Source organism: Musa acuminata, chromosome BXJ2-9 (assembly GCF_036884655.1).
Source record: "Musa acuminata AAA Group cultivar baxijiao chromosome BXJ2-9, Cavendish_Baxijiao_AAA, whole genome shotgun sequence".
Lineage (NCBI taxonomy): Eukaryota > Viridiplantae > Streptophyta > Magnoliopsida > Zingiberales > Musaceae > Musa > Musa acuminata.
The window spans coordinates 42,249,668-42,273,395 of record NC_088346.1 but is presented as its reverse complement, the minus strand read 5'-3'; the positions used below and the strand labels follow the sequence as shown (position 1 = coordinate 42,273,395).

At 39.2% G+C, this 23,728-nt stretch overlaps 3 protein-coding genes across 3 annotated transcripts; all 3 read left to right on the top strand.

The window, feature by feature from the left end:
- The first annotated feature begins 1,609 nt into the window (after positions 1-1,609).
- Positions 1,610-12,782, top strand: LOC103998610 (phytochrome-associated serine/threonine-protein phosphatase). Its single transcript, XM_009420118.3, has 10 exons — positions 1,610-1,834; positions 3,169-3,315; positions 3,419-3,486; positions 4,644-4,701; positions 4,941-5,051; positions 5,261-5,311; positions 11,675-11,818; positions 11,890-11,982; positions 12,144-12,215; positions 12,503-12,782. Exons 1-10 carry the CDS (start codon positions 1,754-1,756, stop codon positions 12,584-12,586), a joined length of 909 nt encoding a protein of 302 aa, XP_009418393.2. The 5' UTR covers positions 1,610-1,753; the 3' UTR covers positions 12,587-12,782.
- LOC108951234 (receptor protein kinase-like protein ZAR1) lies at positions 12,759-18,650 on the top strand. Its single transcript, XM_018818134.2, has 4 exons — positions 12,759-12,834; positions 13,006-13,070; positions 14,533-17,095; positions 17,613-18,650. The coding sequence occupies exons 3-4, from the start codon at positions 15,601-15,603 to the stop codon at positions 18,260-18,262; spliced, it is 2,145 nt and encodes a 714-aa protein (XP_018673679.2). The 5' UTR covers positions 12,759-12,834; positions 13,006-13,070; positions 14,533-15,600; the 3' UTR covers positions 18,263-18,650.
- Positions 18,651-21,183: 2,533 nt separating this feature from the next.
- Positions 21,184-21,576, top strand: LOC135622045 (uncharacterized). Its single transcript, XM_065123676.1, has one exon. The coding sequence runs from the start codon at positions 21,184-21,186 to the stop codon at positions 21,574-21,576; it is 393 nt and encodes a 130-aa protein (XP_064979748.1).
- The last annotated feature ends 2,152 nt before the right edge of the window (positions 21,577-23,728 follow it).

Genomic DNA, 23,728 nt, shown 5'->3' with positions numbered 1-23,728 from the left:
ACATGGACCATGTTCGTAGTAGATCAAGCTAGTAGTATTGCCCCGGACGCTCCCTTAGTAGGGTGGGTGAAGCTCAACTAATGTCGACCCAAATACCGAATCAACTCATCAAATTGAGAAACATCAACATGTGTTTCTTACAATACAATAATATCCAATAAAATAGAGGTCAAAAGAAACTTGAGATAATCTCTAATAGGACAAGGGCACACCTCACAAGAAACGAAAAGAGTAAGAGAAAGAAATACCTCCTCATGTCCTATGCTTATGAGTATTCTTTGACTCAACTAAGATGCAGTAGCCTTGAGTCTAGTCTCAGCGACCCCCCATGAGTGTTAGGCCACTTTGGCTAGAGGAATATCCACTATATGAGTATCATCAAGTAAGTCAGATGGCTACACTTGTAAATCCTTAAGAACCTCCACACCTTCCATAATAGGTAAGCCACACAAAATCGATCCGATAGTTTCCAGTAAGAGGGTAAAAGGAAGATTTTGAAGTGGTAGGCTTAGAAATCTTATCACCAGCTCTAATCAAAATAGGGGACCGAAGATGCATAGGCTACTACTTGGGTTATGAAGGAGGAACCATAGGGATTAAGACATTAAGGTCTATTTGTGGGTCAGCAACTATTACATCATTGATGCCCACCTTCTAAGGTAGGATCTATAATTTTCAAAAGATCAAGAATAGAATCTAAAGAATTAGTTGTCACACCACCCGAGTCACCCCAAGAGGTAGCTATCCCACTACCCTAGGCACCGGGCTATCCACTGATTGATTCATTAGCAAGCAAAAGCAAGAGCCACAACTTCCAAGATATCAAAAGTAAAATAATGAAAAATCTACTTGGAGGTAGTTGTCTCACTATCGGTTGGGAAATAATTGTCTCACTACCCAAGCCACATAGTAACCATCCATCACGTCCTCCTTGAGGTACCCATCAATATACAAGAATAACCATCTACAGATTCTTGAGAGCAATGTCTCCCTTTGCCTCACATGCTTCCTCAGCAATAGCTTTTAGTGACATCGCATGCTTCTTCGACATTTTCTCTTACACTAGCCTACTCGTCTCACTGATCAACACGATGTTTTACGAATCATTATTTTTTTAACTTTAATCAAGGAACCATAGATATTCGGTTCTAACGTCCTTAGACACAACTTTTGACAAAAACTATAGAGTCTTCCAATCCCAAAGAGGATTGCTCCACAACCTATCGAAGGATGAAAAAAAAAAAGAGACATATGGTAAGTGACTAAAACCATAGAATAAGACTCTGACTTATGCTCCACGTAATCATATTTAAAATAAACTATCATTAGATTTTTCATTAAAAAAATAATCTAAAAAATTTAAATCGAACCACCTAACCAAATTTCCTAGTTAAGGGGTTGGACAAATTCCCTTAGTGTATCGTTCCTTTCTAAGGTGAAATATCTCTCGTTCACCATGGATGACCAAGAAGAGAAGCCCGTTGGAAAAAGAGAATTTTCCATGTCATCCGTGACCGTCACAAGGAAAATACCCGTTATAATCATCAATACGTTTGTGTCGGCCGCTATAAGAAAACACGACTTTTGTATTCTTGGTCTTTATGCTAGAAAAAAAAAGGGCTCGCACAGCACGGCGGAGTCTATACTTCCATTGGCCCCTTTGCACAAACTCTTCGACTTGGGTTCCCCCTCTTTTCCTAAATCGACGAAGGACGATACCGGACGAATCCACCGGTTTCCTGCGTTCTCCGTGATGGAATTGGATCAGTGGATCGCGAAGGTGAAGAAAGGGCAGCATCTGGAGGAACACGAGCTACAACTCCTCTGCGAATACGTACGCTAGGGCACCGTTCTTTTCTTGTCTAAGCATTTTCTTGCTTCTTGTTCTCTGTTTTGTATCCTAGATCTAGGTTTGATGCGAGGTTAGCGTTTCATGATATGCCCTCATATCGTATCTTTATCTTTTTCGTTATCAATCATTCGTTTGTCTGATTTGGGTTCTTGTTGTCTGATGACTCTTTCGTTATCAATCATTCGTTTGTATGATTTTGGTTCTTGTTATCCGATAGCTCTTTAAATTCCCAATATATCGCTTTCTTTTGCAAGAAAATGTTTTGTTTAATAGTGAGCGTTGCTAAAAACGAAAACCTTGAAAAATCTTGATTCTATAATGTGATAGATTGGGAAATAGGATGTAGGCATGAAGGAATGACCAGTTTGGTTGGATTACTCTAGATGCTGATGTTTCGATGTGAAATGAACAGCGGATGCATGGAGTAACAGAGCTATTCTAAATCATGCACACGTTTTGAAGCTATTGTTAAGGTTAGTTTCCCAAGTAAATGAGTGACAGGTCTAACACATAAATGTAATGTATAATTATCTGATGACAAAAAAATTTAACTATTTACGAGCAAAATTCAAGTCATGGTTTGTAAATTTTCATTTCTTCTGCTTGGCTGAGAGCTAAGGTTGATGGGAAAATTCATGGCTTCAGATTAACTGTAGTTTCAGGGGAAGTTGATATTTAATCAACCAACCTGATCCCCATCAATTACCTTCCAATTTTCTTCTTTAGCAATTACCTTTTATACTATGAGAAGTCTAATATCAATTATCTTTCAAATATCTCGATCGTTCCCCTCTTAATTTTCTTTCTTAACTGCTCTGTCTAGGCTGACTTTATATAAAAATGGTCTTCATTCTTTATTGCACTTTTAGGTTGTCCAAGTTAGTCCAATTTTAATAGAATTGTGCTATAGTGATTGTTTCAAACAATGAATTCATTGTTTGCAGAAAATATTTAGGAGAAATTTTCTTGCTTCAGTTGTTCTATGGACAACGTGAAAGTTAGTGAAACCAGTGTTTATAATTTCACATGCTAATGTCGCTTCTCCATGTTGTTGTCGACATGCAGTACCTAATATTACGGTTGATCTCTTGTTTAGGTGTTATTGACATCTGCATGACATCATGCTTCCAATTTAGATATGCAGAAATGTGTACTGATTCTATAATCTCTTCCAAAATATTTGACAAGAGATTTTATCCAAGAAAAATATAACATTTTCTTTTATCCTTAATCTGTCTTCTGTAAATGGTAGACTTTATGTTTCTGTAAATCATATTTTTTTTAAATTTCTGGACTATTATTTTTATTCTAAACAGGTTAAGGAGATTCTTATTGAGGAGTCAAATGTACAGCCGGTTAATAGCCCTGTAACTGTTTGTGGTGACATCCATGGTCAGTTTCATGATCTAATGAAACTTTTTCAAACTGGAGGTCATGTTCCTGAGACAAATTACATATTCATGGTGAATTTCTCATTTTAAGAAAATTGAAGATTTTTTATGTATTTTATTATGTAAGAATACCAATATGAATTTGTGGTACAAAATTTCCCTACATCACTGCCAGGGTGACTTTGTTGATCGTGGTTATAACAGTCTGGAAGTTTTCACAATTCTTTTGCTTTTGAAAGCCAGGTAAAATTTATATTGGTGTAGTGTTGTTTGTTTTTTCAATCTTTTTTCTACTACGTATATTGTATGCATGACTTTGCAAGAATCAGGAAGTAGATGTGTCAGCACAAGTTTCTGTTGTTTCTTTTATCCTATAAACATTTATGAAAGATAACTGTCATCTCCATTCTTAATTACTTTGGAACTTTCTTTTTCTTAAATATGTATCTTCCCAATCTGAAAGTCCCAGCTGCTCCAAAGTCCAAACTCTTAATCATTGCACATCTTATTTGAAGAGCAATTACTCTGTGATATTAACTCTTGTAGTGTTCATGATCATTTTATTTTGGACGTGGTTGTAGAAGATAAAATTTAAATTCTTTTTTTAAAAAGCCCACTTCTTTCTTCATTTTTCTCTCCCTTTTTCTATCCTATTCATTGTGCCACTTTAACAATGAGCTGCATCAATTTTTTTAAAATGAAATATAGCATATGGTTTATGGACGCCACCATCAGTGATGGAAATGGGGAACAGATAATTATGTGTTTTGAACTTTTATGTTTGTTTAAATGATCTATATGTGAGGAATGTGTCACTTTCTAAGTTCCAGATTCAATTAATTAACTTTGCATTTTGACATTCTTGTTGTATGCCAAATTGCTTTGCTTGGTGCCACTAAAGATGCATGCATATCCATCCATTGGCTGTTGCTATTCAAACTAATTTAACATTAGAGACGGTTTGTAGGCCTAATTATGAGTTATAATGCCATCACAAGCTTTCCTTTTGTTATTTTTTATTTAAGATCACTATTGAAATACTTGGTGCCAATTTTTCAATATGTTGTATTTTGTAATGTTCTGATTCTTGCATTTCTGATTGAATTTGTTCACAATAAAAGTAATTATTCTTGTACGCATAACATCAATTTTTAGACATTAGTCTTAGGCTTCTTTGAACATAATCTTTGACTTCCTTGGTGACTATTATTTATTCTAATGGTGTATCTTTTATGTTTCTATTGTTATAGTTGCAAAAAAACAATAATTATTTTGATATCTTCGGAGTGGTATGTCTAAATAATCTTTTTTATCTTTCTTATCTTTGGCTATTACAGCCTTTTCATTGAGAAGAACATTGAGTATGATTTAATTGAAATTTTTATCTTCTTTTTAATCAGGTACCCTGCAAATATCACTCTTTTACGTGGCAATCATGAAAGCAGGCAATTAACACAGGTATCCAATCTTTTACTGTGATGATGATTATTATAGGCCCCAAGACAGATTTTTATGGTAGTTGAACTTTTACAGAGTTTATTTTAAAATGCATGTCCTAGTTGATATTTATTTTACCTTGTTTAATTGCATCTCTTCTCTTCATGTTTTATTGTTCTTGCCACAATGTTATTGGACAATCGAAACAATTTGTATGATTTTTTATCCTGTTTATTGCTGATGATGAATGTTTCTCTTAGGTGTATGGATTTTATGATGAATGCCAGAGAAAGTATGGGAATGCAAATGCATGGCGGTATTGCACAGATGTTTTTGACTACCTTACTTTATCAGCAATCATAGATGGAACTGTAAGCTTGTTTTCTTTTTAAGTGCTTATATTTATGTCAACATAGCAATTTAACTTTTTTCCTCCCCCTCATATTATTTGTTACTAAATAACAATATGTTTGAATATATCTGTTTTTATTGTAAATGCATATATTTATATTGACATAGAAATATAATTTTTTCTCTTCCCCTTGTATTATCAGTTATCCAATATCATGTTTCAATATAGGTGCTTTGTGTCCATGGTGGCCTTTCACCAGATGTGCGAACAATTGATCAGGTGTGCTTTTTCTCAGCATTAACGGTTTCCATAAAGTTTTTGGTTTGGCCCTTTAATTCCTTTAGTTCATAATTTATTTAATATTATGTAAATTTATCAAATTTTTATTGGTTGCATTATGATTCCACAGTGATTCTTCTAGGATAACTAAGGTCTTTGTTGCTTCCCATAATTATCAACTTATATTGTGAGAATAATCAAATGTCACTGCAACAGCAAACAGCGGACTATATACTTTATCTTGGTTTAGTTATTGCCATTTTTATGGCCTGAAACAACTTGCTGGCGCTTATGGTACTACCAAAATAGAAAGAGCCACAAACGAAAAAAAAGAATCACATCAGGTGATTAAAAGAAAAGTCCAAGTCTATCTAAAACAGCTTCTGGGAGTGTGTCCTTTACCTACTAGCTGTCTCTTTCACTCGGTTGGTTCTTTTGTGACCCCATTTCTGGTTGTTCTTGTTTCTATTCTCTCCTGCTCATTTACCTGCACCCCTTTTCTCCCAGTATCCTTGTTACTCCCATGTGGAAAATGTGCTCTTTGTCACACTATGTACTTGGCAATAATCAAGTTTTTTTTTATAAGTTAAAAATGCACATCGATTCCTTGTTCCAAGTGTATGATATACCAGTAATGGATAGATCAATTAGATTTATTCCCTCTAGCGGAATCTTGAAGCCATCCACTTAAGGTTCATGATATGGAATCAGTTTTAAGATTGATTTTGGAGTTGGTGCTAGTATTCAATTAGTTGTATTGCATCATGCAGCGATTTAAAAAGGTGCTCGAGCGCTCGCCTAGGCGCTCGGGCGAGGCGAGGCGAGGCCTGAGCGCCTCGCTAATCTTCCAGGCGGCACGCTTCAAAGAGGCGTCGCCTGGGCGCTCGCCCGAGCCCAGGCGTTGGGCACTTCGGGCGAGCGCGTAGGTTAACCAAGGCGACCGAACCAGGATTTTAGGTCTGGTTCGATCTTGGTTCGGTCTCCAGTGGTTGGTTCAATCGAACCAACTAAAACATATATCAGTGACAACCCAACCCTAACCCTCGTTGCCGCTGCCGATCCCGATCCCGATCCTACTGCTCGCCGTTGTCGTTGCTCGCAAACGCTGTCGCTGTCGCCGCTCGCGCCTCCCGCTGCTTGCCGCTTCCGCTCCCGCGTCCGCTCCCGCTTCCGCTCCCGCGTCCGCTCCCGCTCCCGCTTCCGCTTCCGCTCCCGCTCCCGCTCCCGCTCCCGCTCTCGTTGCCGCTGCCGCTGTCGCTGCTCGCAAACGCTGCCGCTGTCACCGCTCGCCGCTGCCTTCTTACACTCCGCTGCCGCTGCCGCTGTCGCTTCCTCTTTTCTCAGTCAGCAAGCTCAGCACCCCCTTACACTTCCTTCTTCTCCTTCTGTTAACAGTATACAGTATACTGTTAACAATATACTGTATACCGTTAATATTATTAGGTTTATTTAAAATTATTAATTTTTAATACTGTTAATAGATTAATAATATATTATTTTAATTTTAATACGGTTAATTTTTATTTATTTGAAATTATTGCTAGGTTTCAAGATAAATGACAAGTGTACAGAGCAACTCAATAGAGTCTCCAATAGCATAAAAAAAAAATTCAATGAAGATGATTTATATGAAAATGACGATAATATTGATTATGATGAATGACTTTGATATAAAATTTTATTGTTTTGAATTTTGAAACTTTTTGTTAATGTGACATTGTGATTTTGTATCTTAGATTTTCTTAATTTAATAACATATTTTAATTTAAATTTTTAAATAATTATATTTATTAATTATATTATATATTTTTATATTTTAGCGTCTCGCTTTGCTCGGGCGAGCGCCTAGCGCCTCGGGCGTTTTTGGACCTTGGCGCCTTTTGGCGCCTAGTGCTCTTTAAATCACTGGCATCATGTCTTTAGTCTCTTTCTTTTTCCGTCAAATAACAAGAAGTTAATATATAAAAAATTCCAAACTGGATTCAGTTATGCCAGGTAAACAGTCTATTCCCTCAGTTAGAGTCCACGATAATCAACTAGGTGTGGCAGAACGTCCTGACCAATCAGGAATTAGATATCTATTGATCTGAACCAAAAGGCTTCCTATTTGAAATTGAGGTAAATTTCAAATCCAGATTGCATTCAGTCGTGCCACATAAATCATTCTATCCCTTTAGCTAGAGTCCATCATAATCTAGAATGTCTTTTTGATTTGAATTGAGAGGCAATCTGTTTGAATTTGAGGTCAATTTCACCATCCTATTGCATCTAAGGGAAGACTATGATGTTTGACATCATCATATGAGGTTGTTAGCCTAATCCAACCCTTTGATGAAGGACCAACCTACTAGTTTGTAAGAAAGACAACTAAAAAGTACATGACAATTCAATTTTAAAGAGAATTTTTCTCTTCAAATGACATTTTTTGACATGAAACACGAGAGAGAAATGGTAGTCCAAGTATTAAACAGAAAATTTATATGCTGATGTACGAAGTCATGCTTGTGCATTGTTGTTATGAAAAGGAGCTCGGGTGCTTGCCTAGGTGCTCGAGCGAGGCGAGGCATAAGCACCTTGTATAGTTGCTAGGCGACGCGCTTTAGTGAAGCATTGCTTAGGCGCTTGCCTGAGCCCAAGCGCCTAGCACCTCAGGTGAGCACCTGGTTGGCAATCAAACCAGATAGTCAACTCTGGTTTGATTGAGCAGTAACTTGGTTGGTTCAATTGAAGTAATTAAGCATAGAATAGTAACTTGGCTCAATTGACCCAACTAAGGACAATAAATAGTAACAGTAAACCCCCTTGTGACCCTTGACCTATAAACCCTAGGTACTTCGCCACCCCGACTTACCTTTGGTCTCGTCGCTACCTCTATTACTGACGGAAGGGTCCGAAGCTCCCATTGCTATAGCTTTCGTGCATAGTTTCCTTTGTCGTTGCTACTTTTGTCTGCAGCTCCTTCCGCCATCAAGGGACAGGATCATAACTTCCTCCACCACCGACAACTTCCTCTGCCCCCGATGTCACTGTCTGTAGCTTCCTCTGTTGTCGATGTCATTGATTGCAGTTTTTTCCCTCGTTGTTGTTGTCGTCCATAGCTTCCTTCATCGCCATTGTTGTCGTCCAAAGGTTCCTCCACCATTGCCCTCTCCTTCCCCACATTCTACCGTCAGTGACTCCTTTCCTCCCTCTTTATTATTATGACTATTGTTAACAATGGATTAAATACTATTGACAATGAATTGTTAATCCTTAACTGATATTAAAACTATTGTTAAGTGTTAACTACTATTATGATATAATAAACTAAAATTGATATCAATCCTTAGAAATATTAACCTATTTATAACTAATTCTTATTTAGAATTACTAATCCTTATTTAGCATTGTTAATCATTATTTAGAATTGTTATTAGTCCCTATTTAGCACTGCTGATCTCTATTTTTTTAGAATTGTTATTAGTGTTTCAATATTAATAGCAAGTGTACAAAGCAATCCAGAAGATTCATAAAAAAAATCAAGAAATACAATTATCTTACTTGGAAATACAATTATCTAAAGGATCCTAGAGATCCTAATGCATTTACTTGTATCTTCTGTGAGAAGATTAATAGAGGTGACATTTTTCGTGCAAAACAACATCAAGTAGGGAACTTCAAGAATGCATCAACATGCAAGAAGTGTCCATTTGATGTAAAAGAAGAGTTGTTGGCTTATATAACTGAAAAAAAGACATAAAGGAACGGATCTTATGGTATTTTATTCGAGGATGATGTTCAACATATTAGAGATGATGAAGAAGACGATTATACATAAAGTATTAATGCCAATTGGAAAAGAGTATATGACAGAAAAGAAAAATAAGTCTTGATTGTTAAGAAGGGTAAAAAAGGACTGATAGACATATGTATATCAAGGATCATGGAAGCAACAATGTCAAACAAGAGCAAAATTAAGACAAACAAATATAAGTAATGTTTGTGATAAGAAAATAATGGGAAGAACGATGCAACATATTGCTCACTTTGTTTGTCAGGCTGGACTTCCTCTTAATACTTGTCATTTGGATAGTTTTAAAGAGATTATTGAAGCAATTGGAAGATATGGTGAGGTATTAAAATCTCTAATTTATTATGAGTTGTGAGTTCTATTATTGTAGAAAGAGTTGGATTATACAAATGACTTATTGAAGGGCCACAAAAAATCATGGGTAAAGCATGGTTGCTTTATTATGTCAGATGCTTGGATCGACAGGAGACGTAGGAGTATAATTAATTTTACGATCAACTGTTATTTAGGAAACATGTTTATGAAGTCAATATATGCATCTTCTTCTATGAAATCTGAAGAAAAGATATTTGAGTTGTTTGACAAGTTTATGGAATAAATTGGTGAACAAAATGTCCGTCTAAGTTATAATCGATAATGGAAGCAACTATATGTTAGTTGGTAAGATTTATCTTTTGAATTTTTAATCTTTAAATTGCTCTATGTCTTCGATTCAAATGGAAAAATTATGTAACTCCCAAGTCTTATCAATTTTGTTATCGTTTTGTTTTAGGTAAATTACTTGAGGTAAAAAGATAACACTTGTGTTGAACTCTATATGCGACACATTGTATTAATCTAATGCTGGAAGATATTGGAAAGATTCTTGACATTAAGAAGACTTTAGAAAGAGCAATCTTTGTCTTTGGATTTCTCTATAATCATATCGGAGCTTTGAATATAATGAAATAATTTATAGGCAACAAGGAATTAGTAAGAATTTATAGGCAAGAAGCAAATATGGACAAAAGAAGCGGAAGGCAGGAGGGTTAGTGATATTATCTTAATGCTGTCCTTTTGGAATCTTATAGTTTATACATTAAAGGTAATGAACCTTCTTGTTTGTTCGAGTCCTTCAGTTGGCAGATAATGAAAAGAAGCTTGCAATGAGATATATTTGAGACTATGGATAGAGCAAAAGAAACAATTCAAAAGTCTTTTGATGGAAATGAAGAAAAGTATAAGAACATATTTGCAATCATTGATGAAAGATGAGATTGTCAACTTCATCGTCCATTACTTTAAACCTAGAATTCTTTTTTATAAGAACATCTTCATTAAGTTGTAAAGGAGTTATATAAGTGCATTACAGGATTGATTCCAATCCTTGAGGTGCAAGATACGATCATATGTGAATTATCTTTATATAATAATGTCGATGATCTTTTTGGAATTCCTATGGCAGTTTGATCTAGGGCAACTACTCTCCTAGGTATTTATAACTTTATATAATTAATTTCATGTATAGTATGCTATTGTTAATAATAAAGTTAAATTTTACAACTGAATAGTAGAGTCTATTTGGAAATTCCACCTCGAACTTATAGTAATTGATTATCAAAATTCTTAGTATGACTCATAGTTTTGCAGATTGTGAGTGAACCTGGAGTGCCTTTGAACATGTAAGTATATAAGAATATTTTTATTTTAATTAATCTATTCTTTTTTAGATAGATGTATTAATATATTTTTGATTCATATGACATGATAGATTCATACAAAAAGAAAAAAATTGATTAGAACATCAACAATTACATGATCTGGTTTATATAAAGTAACATCAAGCACTGAAAGCTCATTATGATTTGTGAAATAATATTGATCCAATCTCATTACAAGACATTGATGATTCAAATAAATGGCTGGTGGGGGAAATGACTACAGACTTGCAAGATGTCGAAGATGAGTTTGTATTTGAAGATGATAGCTTGATATGAAGAGATATGGCAAGAGCTTCATGTGTTGGAGATTACAGGCATATACAGGATAGATGACGAAAGCAAAAATGGGTGCAAAAAGCCTCAAGGTCACCTCCTACCATTGTTGAAGAGGAGAAATATATTTTGATGAAGATGAACAAGAGGAAGAGAGATGATGATAAGTTTGAGAATGACGATGTTGATTGTGATGATGATTGAATTTGAAGTAAAACTTTATTGTTTTGATTTTTTTGATATTTTTGTTATTCGAAGATGGACAATGTGACTTGGTATCTCATATCTTTTCAATTTAATATCATATTTTTTATTTATATAATTATATTTATCAATTGTATTATATATTTTTTATATTTTAATATTCTAGAGCATCTTGTTTCGCTTGGGTGGGTACATAGGTGAGCGCATAGCGCCTTGGGCGTTTTAGAACCTTGGCGCTTAGTACTTTTAAAAACACTAGTTAGAATCTCAGACCGTCATTGTAGGTGTAGAATCAATGTAAACCTTTTCATCATGTGGGATCTTTGGGAGTGTCTTAACTGTTTTGACAGAGATTATATATCTCATTAATGTTTTTAATTTCCTTGTGGTTAACAGATAAGGGTTATTGATCGCAACTGTGAAATTCCTCATGAAGGTCCTTTTTGTGATCTTATGTGGAGTGATCCAGAGGAGATTGATACATGGGCTGTCAGCCCTCGAGGTGCAGGTTGGCTCTTTGGATCAAGGGTGACATCAGAGGTAAACAAAATTTTCTGGGTTGAAATTTTAATTGATTTCCACTGATCAAGAGTTTCATGTTTGTTCTATAGTTTAATCACATAAACAAGCTTGATCTTGTTTGTCGGGCACATCAGCTGGTCCAGGAAGGCCTGAAGTACATGTTTGACAAAGGGCTTGTAACTGTGAGTTCATCAGTAGCATAAATAGTGCTTCCCATGTTAATTATGGCAGAAAGTTAGCTAATTTTTAATTAGTTTTTTCAATTTCTTAGTTGTGACTTTGATCTTGCCTCTTAGCTTCCTGAACTCTGATGTCTGAAGATTGCACAATTCTTGGTCTTCAGGTTTGGTCCGCGCCTAATTATTGTTACAGGTGTGGGAATGTAGCTTCCATATTGAGTTTCAATGAAAAAATGGTATGATATTGACCTTTATGCTTTAAATGGTGTTCTGCCTTTTCTACTTTTTTTTTTTTTTCATTCCATGCACCTTTGATGTTTGTTAAGATTTTTGCATTTAAGTTTGTTATCAAAATTTATGAATGTGTAAAACTTGTGGAGGTACTCGAGTGATTTCAAATTTCCGAGTGATCCAAATCAAACCCATAGAGGAAGAAAGCTACCTTTGATGAATGGCACTTTAACTATGTGATCAGAACAGTTGCATTCCTATCCTTTATTTAACTATTACTTCATGAAAACAGGAAAGAGAGGTGAAGTTCTTCACTGAAACTGAGGAGAATAATCAAATGCGAGGGCCGAGGACGGGGGTTCCTTACTTTCTTTAAGGCAGATGACAGATTGTTTGATTTCATTTCTGTACCTCGTAAATTCATGCCACAGACATGAGCGTGAACCTGTAAGACGAGCATTGTAAGAGTTCGACGGGCTTCAGATACGTTGATTATTGCTGATCAGATCCTAACATATGTTGGAAGCTGATTGGTTTAGCTGCATATATTTTGTATTATGATACTTGCTACAGCTGTTTCTTGCCATGTATGTCTTGACTACGCCATTTTCTTGCCATTCAAAGGTTAGTACATCTTGTTGATGAAATTTCATCTAATGAAAATTTTCAGGGGTCTATTTTTCAGTTGTCACTAAATTTAGTTGTTATGTTGAACCTCATTCCTATTTCCTGTGATTCTCTAAAATAGATTGTCATGAAATATAACTTAAAATCTGGTTAGTGTATATAATGCAGGCTACGTGGTGGAGGAAATGATGCAGGTTCTCATGGTGAAGAAAAAGCAGGCCATTATGCTTGAGGTCAGTGTGTGAACTTTTCTTGTCATTAAGGTTCTGTTTATTAAGCGAAACCTAGGTAGAAAAATATTTACCTTTTATTAAACTGAGATGACGGAATACAGCCTTAGCCTCCTTAAACCATCTTATGCAATGTCCTCATCTAGCCAGTCTATTTAAACAGTAGAAATAGTATCCCAACCACGTAGGGGTTAGATGCATGCATTTGATGCTCCCCACAGGCAAAGTGAAGGACGAGATGAGTCATGACACGTTTCTCTATGCCCCATCCATTAATTTGACACCAGGGCCACAGAGTCAATGCATGTACAATGAGTCGTACATGTATATAGGTTTAGCAATTTATCATAAGAAGGCCTTAGTAATTGGTTTTTAGTAGATGACTTTTTCATAATTAATTTTCCTAAGAATTTTTTTTAAAAAAGTTTATACTACCTTTGAATCGGCTATTTCAAGTCGTAGATCCATTGGTCGGTTTGGGTTCAGTCTGACCATCATGGTTCGAGTATGGTCAATTCGTGGATACGGGTTGAATTAGTGTATGTCTGAGCATAACATAGAGTGTAATATAAGTATAACTCGATTGTAATCAGGGCTTTATCATCAAACAAATCTAAATTTTTTTAGAATTACTAGCACATGATTATAAGATATTTAGTTTTATTTTTTAAATTTCTTATGATCTTAAGGTGAATAAATTTTTAAATAGGATATCTTTTGGTTGAATTGATGATCGTGTGTAACTTGTTAAATTTTTATCAAATATTTTTATTTTTTTTCAAAATTACTAGGTGAAATGATAATATGTTTAGTATTATTTTTTTATTTTTATATGAATTAAGGATGATTAGTTTTTGAAATGAGATATCTTTAGGTTGAATTTATGATCGAGTGTAACTCTATTGTAACACGATTGTAACTCGAGATTAACTTTTTAATTTTTTATTAAAATCAATTAATTTTTTATGAGATGTAATATATTTAATATTATTTTTAAACTATTAGGATGAGATGTAATATATTTAATATTATTTTTTTATGAATTTAGGATGATTAATTATTCAAATAGTATATATTTATGTTGAAATCTATGATCGAGTATAAAGGAGAGGGAGGTGAATGAGAGAGAAGAGGAGAGAACCAAGAGAGAGGGAGGAGGCAGCAAAATGAGAGGTGGTGGTGGTCTTGGAGTGAGGAGGCAGTATTATTCAGGCTAAATCCTAAATGTTCTAAGTCCAATAATGGTGGGTGACATAATGCTTGAAATCCGAACACAATGCAGTCCAACTGACTGCCGAAAGAAAAAATTTATATCTCATCTTATATCTCATCATACCAACTCCTATATAAATACGATGGAAAGCTTGGCATCATCTTTCCAAAAATGAAACATTTAATCGTTTCCCGTAAATCAGCCTCCTCTTTATCCTCTCTCCATATCATAATCTGTCAATCTTGTACTCAGCGCGTGGTCACGACGTTACGAGCCTGCAAGCCTTGGAGAAACGCCCGGTTGGTCGTCGCCGACACGTTCTCACCCGCCTCGGGCGCGTGCTATCGGCACTCCAAGCTCACTCTGTCGACAAGTGGGAAACGTTGCAGGGCACAGGAGTCTCGATTCTGAGGCAGAAATGTGTGGAAAAGAAAGGTAGCAGCCTCGAGAGAGGGGATTCTGCTTGCGTTAAGAAGACGGCTCAGGAGTTTAGATTCTACTTCTCAGGCATAGGAGTAGTATATGCAGGTATCTTATGTGCCCTGACGAGGTGATCATACGACCAAGTAGCAGACAGCAGTACTCCCTGATGAAGTAACGCACAGGCACAGTTAGGTGACGTCCGGATAAGTTTACTGTATGTCATGGTGCTTGACTTGACTGTTTCCTTGGATCTACTAGCATAGCTCAAGGACGAGATGTACTGCTTAAACCTTGGATTCACTTATGATGTTGATATGTAACGAGCTCTTCTGCGAGGCTGTCGCGGAGAAAGGCCGGAAAGCACAGTCAGAGCAGGAGTACCAAAAGTTGGTGACAAACAATAATGCTGGGGTTTAGCTATCAGGTGACTTTTTGGTACGTGCTCCTAAAACCAACACACAGCTTCCTGAACCTACTCAAAAAGACTTGGTTTTGGTTGCACAGTGGAGCTCTATGGTAGCAGTCTTCTCTTTACGGAGACTTTTGCTAACATAACGATGCATGGCGCTCCAAAGCATAGAGAGAGGGAGGGTCCAATGCTCGTATAAACGTGTTTATGAGGCTGAGGTCAGAGAGAGAGAGAGAGAGAGAGAGAGAGAGAGGGACCACAGTCCTATGGACGCACTGTGAGTCGGTCTTCTTCATGTCACTTCCTCGTTTTCCTCCATTCTCCCAGCCCAACCCCGAAACCGTCACACCCTCATCGCGACTCCCAAGCCATCATTCCTCTCTCTAGTGGTCTCTCAACATCACAAGGCAAGTCCCTCGGAACAGAGTTCATATTGTGTTTGTATCTCTTTGCTTCTCCAACGGTCGACTCCTTGGCTTCTTCTACCCATGGCCTCGTCATTATCATCGTCACTACCATGTCCTCTGTTCTTTCTCTTCCTTCTCTGCAACACCTCTCTTCTCCTTGTTGTTGGTGGCCTGAACAGCGAAGGCACAGCTCTCATCTCCTTCAAAGCAGGCATCAGGGACGACCCCGCTGGCTCCCTGCGAAACTGGAACTCCTCCGACCAGGACCCCTGCTCCTGGAATGGGATCACATGCAGGGGAGGCTCAGTGGCTGCCTTAAGCCTGCCCAAGAAGAAGCTGGTGGGCTACCTCTCCTCTGCTCTTGGTTCCCTCCGATCCCTCAGGCACGTCAACCTCAGGAACAACAGGCTCTTCGGCAGCCTCCCCGCCAGCCTCTTCGCCGCCCGGCAGCTTCAAAGCTTAGTCCTTTACGGGAATTTCTTGTCCGGTTCACTCCCGCCGGAGATTGGCGAGCTTTTGTACCTCCAAAGCTTGGACCTTTCCGGCAACTTGTTCGCCGGCCCGATACCCAGCTCTTTGATCCACTGCAAGCGGTTGAAAGCCCTCGTCCTGAGCCACAACAACTTCACCAGTTCCTTGCCCCTTGGATTTGGTGGCAGCCTTGCAGAGTTGGAAAAGCTTGATCTTTCTTACAATGGATTCAGTGGCCCGATTCCGACTGACGTCGGTAATCTTACTAACCTTCAAGGAACGCTGGGTTTGTCCCACAACAGGTTCTCTGGCTCAATCCCGCCGAGCCTCGGCAATCTGCCGGAGACGGTCTACATCGACCTCACCTATAATAATCTCAGTGGGCCGGTGCCGCAAAATGGTGCTCTGGAGAACAGAGGACCGACGGCTTTCATCGGAAATCCTGGCCTTTGTGGCCCGCCATTGAAGAACTCGTGTCCTCCCGAAGTGCCATCGTCAAACCCCTTCCGTCCCATCAATTACTCACCTCCGGCACTCGAGGGAAATAGCACGCACAGCGGAAGCAGCAGCAGCAGACTGAGTAACGCTGCAGTGATCGCATTTGTGGCGAGTGATGTGGTCGGAATTGGTCTGATTGCATTGGTGTTCTTTTATTTCTACCGCAAGGCAATTGCTTCAGTTGGGACCAAGGAAGATGGAGAGACTTCTGAGAAGAGGCCAAAGGGCAGGAAGGAATGCATGTGCTTTAGGAAGGAGGACTCTGAGACCTCACCGGACAGTATCGAGCATCATGAGCTAGTGTCACTAGATAGGAATGTGCCATTTGATCTTGATGAACTTTTGAAGGCATCGGCATTTGTTTTGGGGAAAAGTGGGATCGGTATCGTCTACAGGGTTGTGCTGGATGATGGACTGACTTTGGCTGTAAGGAGGCTGGGGGAAGGAGGATCACAAAGGTTCAAAGAGTTCCAAACCGAGGTGGAAGCGATTGGAAAGGTCCGACATCCTAATATTGTTACTCTAAGAGCTTATTACTGGTCGATCAACGAAAAATTGCTCATCTATGATTACATTCCTAATGGCAACCTTTCTGCCGTGATTCATGGTATGAGCTCTGACGACTATCTCTTCTTCAGATTTTGATGGGTTTTGCTTATGCATAGTGCAGATGATTTTTGATCTGATGAATTATATATTGATAACCTTGGTTGTAATTTATGAGGGGTTGATCCATTGTCTAGAACTACATTCCATAAAATCTTCAGGTTAAACTATTTCTAAAGAGAGATCATTGTCTAGAACTCGAAATGCTGCCTTTGTTGGGTACTTGTTTGCATCTTTAGATGTTATAATTTAACATAGTTACTACATTAAACTCTCACTTTCCTGTTCCTCAAGCTTATCTTCACCTTGTAGTCTTTTCTTCTGTTGGAGATGAAGCACCGTTTTATGTCGCTCGAAGGTACCAGATTGGAATACTAAAACAATTATACTAGCACTTTGGCATGCTAGTATAATTCACATCTCTAGAGAAATTTGGCTGATGTTCCTATTGTTCAAATTTTATATGCACACTTAGTTCTTTATTTTAGTGTATTTCTTGGTACTGTGGCTAATGACAGGGAAAACTGGAACAAGGAATTCTACACCACTATCATGGGAAGTACGCTTGAAGATCATGAAAGGAATAGCAAAGGGTTTGGCTTTCCTGCATGAAATTAGTCCAAAGAAATATGTTTATGGAGATCTCAAACCGAACAATGTACTACTCGGACCGGATATGGAACCTTACATATCAGATTTTGGGGTTGGACATCTGGCTAACATAGCAGGAGGATCTCCATTTCTGCAATCAGACAGAATAGCTGTTGAGAAAATTCAAGGCCAACACTCAGATGTTGCATTCGGTCCCATCATGAGTAAAGGATCAGGTTATCAGGCTCCTGAGGCATCGATGATGCTGAAACCATCTCAGAAGTGGGATGTTTACTCGTTCGGAGTAATCCTATTAGAACTTATTTCCAGCAGGTCTCCACTTGTTCTTCTGGAGACGGTGGAAATGGATTTGGTTAGTTGGTTTCATCTATGTATCGAAGAGAAGAAACCCCTCTCAGATGTGTTGGACCCTTTTCTAGCTCAGGAATTGGATACAGAAGATGAGATTATCGCGGTGCTGAAAATTGCTCTGGTATGTGTTCAAGCTAATCCAGAAAAGAGGCCGTCAATGAGGCATGTCACTGATACTCTCGAAAGATTGATCAACAGAAACTAGTGGTGTGCTCAAGGACCATGAAAACTGCAGTCTGAATCCAAGAAGTGACCGCTTTCTCCATTTCTTGCATTGTTGATCATTCTCTGAGTTTTCTGCAAAGATGCTGTGTTTCCAAGTGCCAATCTGTTAAATCATTGGAGTGTGCCACCATGAAAGAAGAATGTTAACCAAGCCAGGTGAGGGCTTTGCTGTTCATTAGCTCAAATCTGAGGCATATCTTCCTTAGATTATCTTGCCATGGTTTTAGTGTGCCTTAATTGATCAATAATGCTTGTAACCATTATTATTCCAGGTCTTTATTTTATTTGGATCTTGCTAAATTTCATTATCATGGCATTTTACTGAAGTTGTGCTACTTCGCAATAATATAGGACATGTTTCAATGGATGTAGAATAGGGAGTCATTGCTTCTTCTCTGATGATAAACAATGTTGATATAGTTGATATAGCAGACCATATTCTTTCTGATTCTTGAATGGCGGCCTTGCCTTTCTGTCAAACTTTTTAGTATTGGCTCACCATCTTGAATGGTGGACTTGCCGTTCTGTCGATCTCAGTCCTGAGGGCTCACCATCAAAAGCTTTGTGTGGACCAAAAGAGTTCTTAGTTCCATTCACCCATGGAAGCTTGTGCACTTCATCATGATCAGGTTTTCTTGTCTGGATTCTAGCACTGTTATGGGAAGGAGATCACTATTGCTATCTGATACAGCATATTTTGATATTCACTGCACGGATATGTAATCCGTAGGCTACCACGGTGGACCTGGCACGATGTTCCAAAGCCAACGTAGTGCATTGAGCCGCCTGTCATCCATGTCGTTAGCACACTGCATCAACACTACTCGAGGCTGTATGGAGCGACATAGTCCCATCCTGAGCTACTCTAGAACTACTCTAGAGGCACAGAGCAACGCCGAATGAAGTAGGGCCGGACAAATTAGACTGCACCCGCGTCCCAGCATACGAGCTAACCACCCATAGCAATGGTGCCTTTAAACACCTGCGTATGAAGATGTCGACGATCATTAATAGCTAAATACGTTAACACACAGTAATAGGTATAAAGCCACCCTAGGAACAACGTTGGGGTCGGACTAGAGATGCACACACACACCAACTCTCTCACCTCTAACTTTTGTTGACTTAAGCATATGAGGGGTCGAATCGGGAATCCCCCTCCCGATTTTGACCTGTGTGCAGGCACCCAACGGATAGTTGAATGAGTGATCTTCAGCCTCCACTTGGTGATATTGTGCGCTCGGGACAGGCTAAGTCGTGCTGACACCTTGACCACTACATAAAGGTATAAAATAACAAAATATTTTTGACGCTAGAAGGAGGGCCTATGTCGCAAGAATGTTAGCCTCCGACCAACCTCGGCGAGCATCCTGGAGAAGAGACACATGCAACCCCTTCCACTTTTGGCCATGGGGGATAGCTCCCTCTCCCTCAACACGTAGATGAAAATGCTGCGTCCTCGACCCCGAGTTGCTACTAGAGGTTGTTTAATGACCCTGGGCTCTCCCTCATCGGGGCGAGCATGGGATCCTTCATCGTCTCCGTCGAGGCGTTCCTTAGCCTCACCCATCAGGTCCAAGCTTTGATTGGGATGATGCAAACCATCATTCCCCTCATCCCCCAGCTTGCTCAGCCGACATTGTCATCGCAACTGCCCTTGCCTGCGACCCCACCAACTCTCTCCCTTGAGCCTTAAGACCCTCCCACGATCGACCGATGACCTTGAGCGGCGAACGCTTGCCCACCAAATGAAGAATAGTTAGGAGGCCAGAGATTGATGCTGGAGCGTGGTACCCTAGAGGCCCCATGGGCCACCGTGAGTTGTCTAGAGTTAGACATTCTGTCGCCTAACTCAGTGAACTCTTTCAGGGCTCAATTGCACTTGGTTGATCGATGCCTAGATGAGGTCCAGAGAGAGAATCAAGTCAAAGGAAAAACATGGGGAAGACACCTTCGGGGGATATCCTTTTGTCCTAGAGATCTAGGATAAGCTGATTCCCCTCAATTTTTTCCTCCTAACATTGGAGGCCTACGATGACATCTCCGACTCGGTGGAGCATGTCGCTGCCTTCCGGGCCCAAATGGGTCTATATGGAACATCCGATACTTTAATGTGTCGGGCCTTTCCCACCACCCTCTAAGGTCCGGCTCGAATGCAATACAATAGTTTGAGGCATTCTTCGGTCTCATCCTTTGATCAACACGCAAGAGAGTTCGAGCTCAATTTCTTAGCCAGTGCTCAGCCCAAGCCATCTATGGTCATGCCAGCATAAGCTAGAAGGACGACGAGCCTCTTTCCCACTTCATCGCCCACTTCGCCACCGAAATCAAGGCAATCCTTGAGGCCATCGACGACTGTCCCAGAAATGCTCTAGCGAGCGAACTGATACATGTTGGCCGAGGCATTGGTGGTCAAGAAGCGCGAGGACCACAATAGACACCACGTGGAGAAGCCCCGAGCCCATAGAGCAAATATTGGAGCTCCCCCGTAACGAGTGCCAAACAGATCGAATTGTGAAGATTGGCTCCACCCTCCTGGAGAAGGGCCAAGTCTAGCTCATCAGTTTCATGATGAAGAACGTCGACGTCTTCGCCTAGTTGCCCAAATACATGCCAAGAATTGATCCCAACATCATGCAACACTGCTTGAACATCCCTCTCGAGGCGAGACCAGTAAAGCAGAGGCCTCGAAAGTTCGCCCTTGATCGACAAAAGGTGATCAGACATTAGATAGACTGACTAACGGAAGCAAGGTTCATAGCCGAGTCCAGATACCCTCGGTGGCTATCCAACATGGTCCTTGTCAAAAAAAATCTAATAAAAGATGAAGGATATGCAATCTTAACTAAGCATGCCCGAAGGATTGCTACCCCCTCCCGAGGATTGATCATGTTAGTCGGCATGACCTCAGGGCACGAACTCCTCACGTTCATGGATGCCTTCTTAGGCTACAACCAAATCCGTATGGCCCCTAGGGACCATGAGTATACAGCCTCCATCATGGACAGAGGGGTCTACTGTCACAAAGTCATGCCCTCCGACTTGAAGAATTCCGGTGCAATATATCAGAGGATGATAAATCAGATGTTCGAATATCAAATTGGGAGGAACATGGAAGTATATGTGGACATGATCGTGAAGAGCAAAGTCTCCAACACCCATCTGGGAGACCTTGCTGAGACATTCCAAAAGCCCAAAAGGTTTAGTATGCATCTCAACCCCATCAAGTGCACTTCAGAGTCAGCTCGAGCAAGTTCCTCGGCTTCATCATCCATCAAAGGGACATATGCATGAATCCCAAAATGACCCAAGCGATAACTAAAATGCAGTCCCCTTAGTTGGTCAAGGAAGTCTAGCGATTCATCGAGAGGTTAGCCGCCCTCAACCGATTCCTATCTCGGTTAGGAGACAAATGGCTTCTCTTCTTTCATGTTAGAAAATCTATGAGTGACATCATATGCGTAGTGGATGAACAAAAATAAAAATCTCAAAAAAAAAGAGAAGAGATTCATCGTCATGCATAGATTGGTGCACAAAAATTCACAAAACTAAAAAATATATGTGAGATAGTTGTGTTATTTAGGGAGATCATATATCCCTAAATTCCCATAGATTTATGGCAGAGGATGAATGAGGTCAATTGTTCTCCTCTCTAGTAGTGATTCATATAACAGGGGCTACGAATACTCTCCTCGAATCGTTGTCCCATTCTCCACATGCCCAAATAGGGGCTATTAGCTGAGGAGGAGAAGAAGAGAGGAGAATAGGAGCTGGTAACAAAAAAAGGCTTAGCTTATGACCCATTATTTCCCTCCTATTTATAGAGGCCCCCTATCAACTTAATCTAAACGGATCTTACCCTATTGGGTACTGGATCTCCATCCAACTATCTAAGCCTCTTAGACTAGTGGGCCTCTATCCAACAATCTCTCATCGGCTCTTATTGGAACTCATCCATAGGATCCAATAATTCAGGAGCTTATTGGATATCCAATAAGATAGGGGCTCCAACGGATATCTCATATCCGAACCTCTACTCGTTGCAATACCTACAATATGTGTGTGACTCTCTAGGCCTAATATCGAACTGCTCGTGAGTTATATCTATCAGAACTCCTTTAGGCTTAGTGAATTATTATATTTCTTTCCATAATAATTCACTCGACTCATCGACTACGGACGTGCTAGGTTATTACGCCGTAGTCCCCAAACGATATAGAGGAATCCAATCCTTTGGACCTATTTGTCCTCAGTTATTATATACCTATAGTTTCTCATCCATCTAATATCCTAGAGCCCATATATTATGCATGGTGTTGTTAGGCCGACACGATTTTTACTCGAGTCTTGCTTTAATCGGATTCTCCTGAAGAACTCTTTTACTCTCTATCCGAATGACCTTGGCTAGGGATTTGTCTAAGTAAAAATACATGAGATATTTCTTTCATGACACCGAGAGCAGATAATCCTCTATTAACACTCAATAGTCCCCATAAGGTTGGTTGTCACTCTCGATAACTAGTTATACTAGATCTGAAACTTTCAAACCTATAAGTCTAATATCAAAGAATAGAGTACTCATACAAGACATCCTTGGTATCTCAAGTCTAAAGACTAGATACACTACTGGGATGACGAAATCACTATCTGATAATAAGGCATCATCAACCATCCAGCATTCCATGAGCAGATCAATCAGTAAACTCATTCTCCAATGAGCACTTGCATTATATCCCTAGTGTCCTCACATGAGCAGCTATGAGACCAACCGCTTTCATCATATAGATTGATATATATATACCAATCTATTTGGTTATCTTGATGTCCTTCTTGAGTAACCTATGATTAGGATTATTTAAGGTCTGTGTTTAAAGGTTAATCGATCTCATTATCATGATCTCATCACGATTTGATTCCCATTGCATAGATCTATCGACATTACAATATATATGTACAACAAATAATATAAAATAAGAAAAATATTATAATAATAATAAGCAAAAAGAATGCGTATCATATCATACGTGTCATCACTCATATGATTGGCTTATAAGGCATCTATGACTAGCATTCCATACCTTGAAGCGTGCCAAATACTTCCATTGGACTTTGGAATATGAAGAAGCCTTTATAAAGCTAAAAGCACATCTCGTCGAGTTACCACAACTTACCTCAGCTGTCTCGAGCAAGCCACTCAACCTCTACCTAGTCGCCTTTGAATGCGCGATTAGTTCGATTTTTGTCCAAGAAGACTCAGGAACACAATAGCCATAGTTTGAACTTCCCGCTCGTAGGTGAAGCTTCATGTCTATAGGCATCCATTACTGACTACGTATTGGCTAGTCCATTGCTGAGCATATCTCGGTCAATCCACCCAAGCACGTATTAGCCAGTCCATTGTCGAGCACATCTCAACTAGTTCGCCCGAGTATGTCTTGGCCAATCT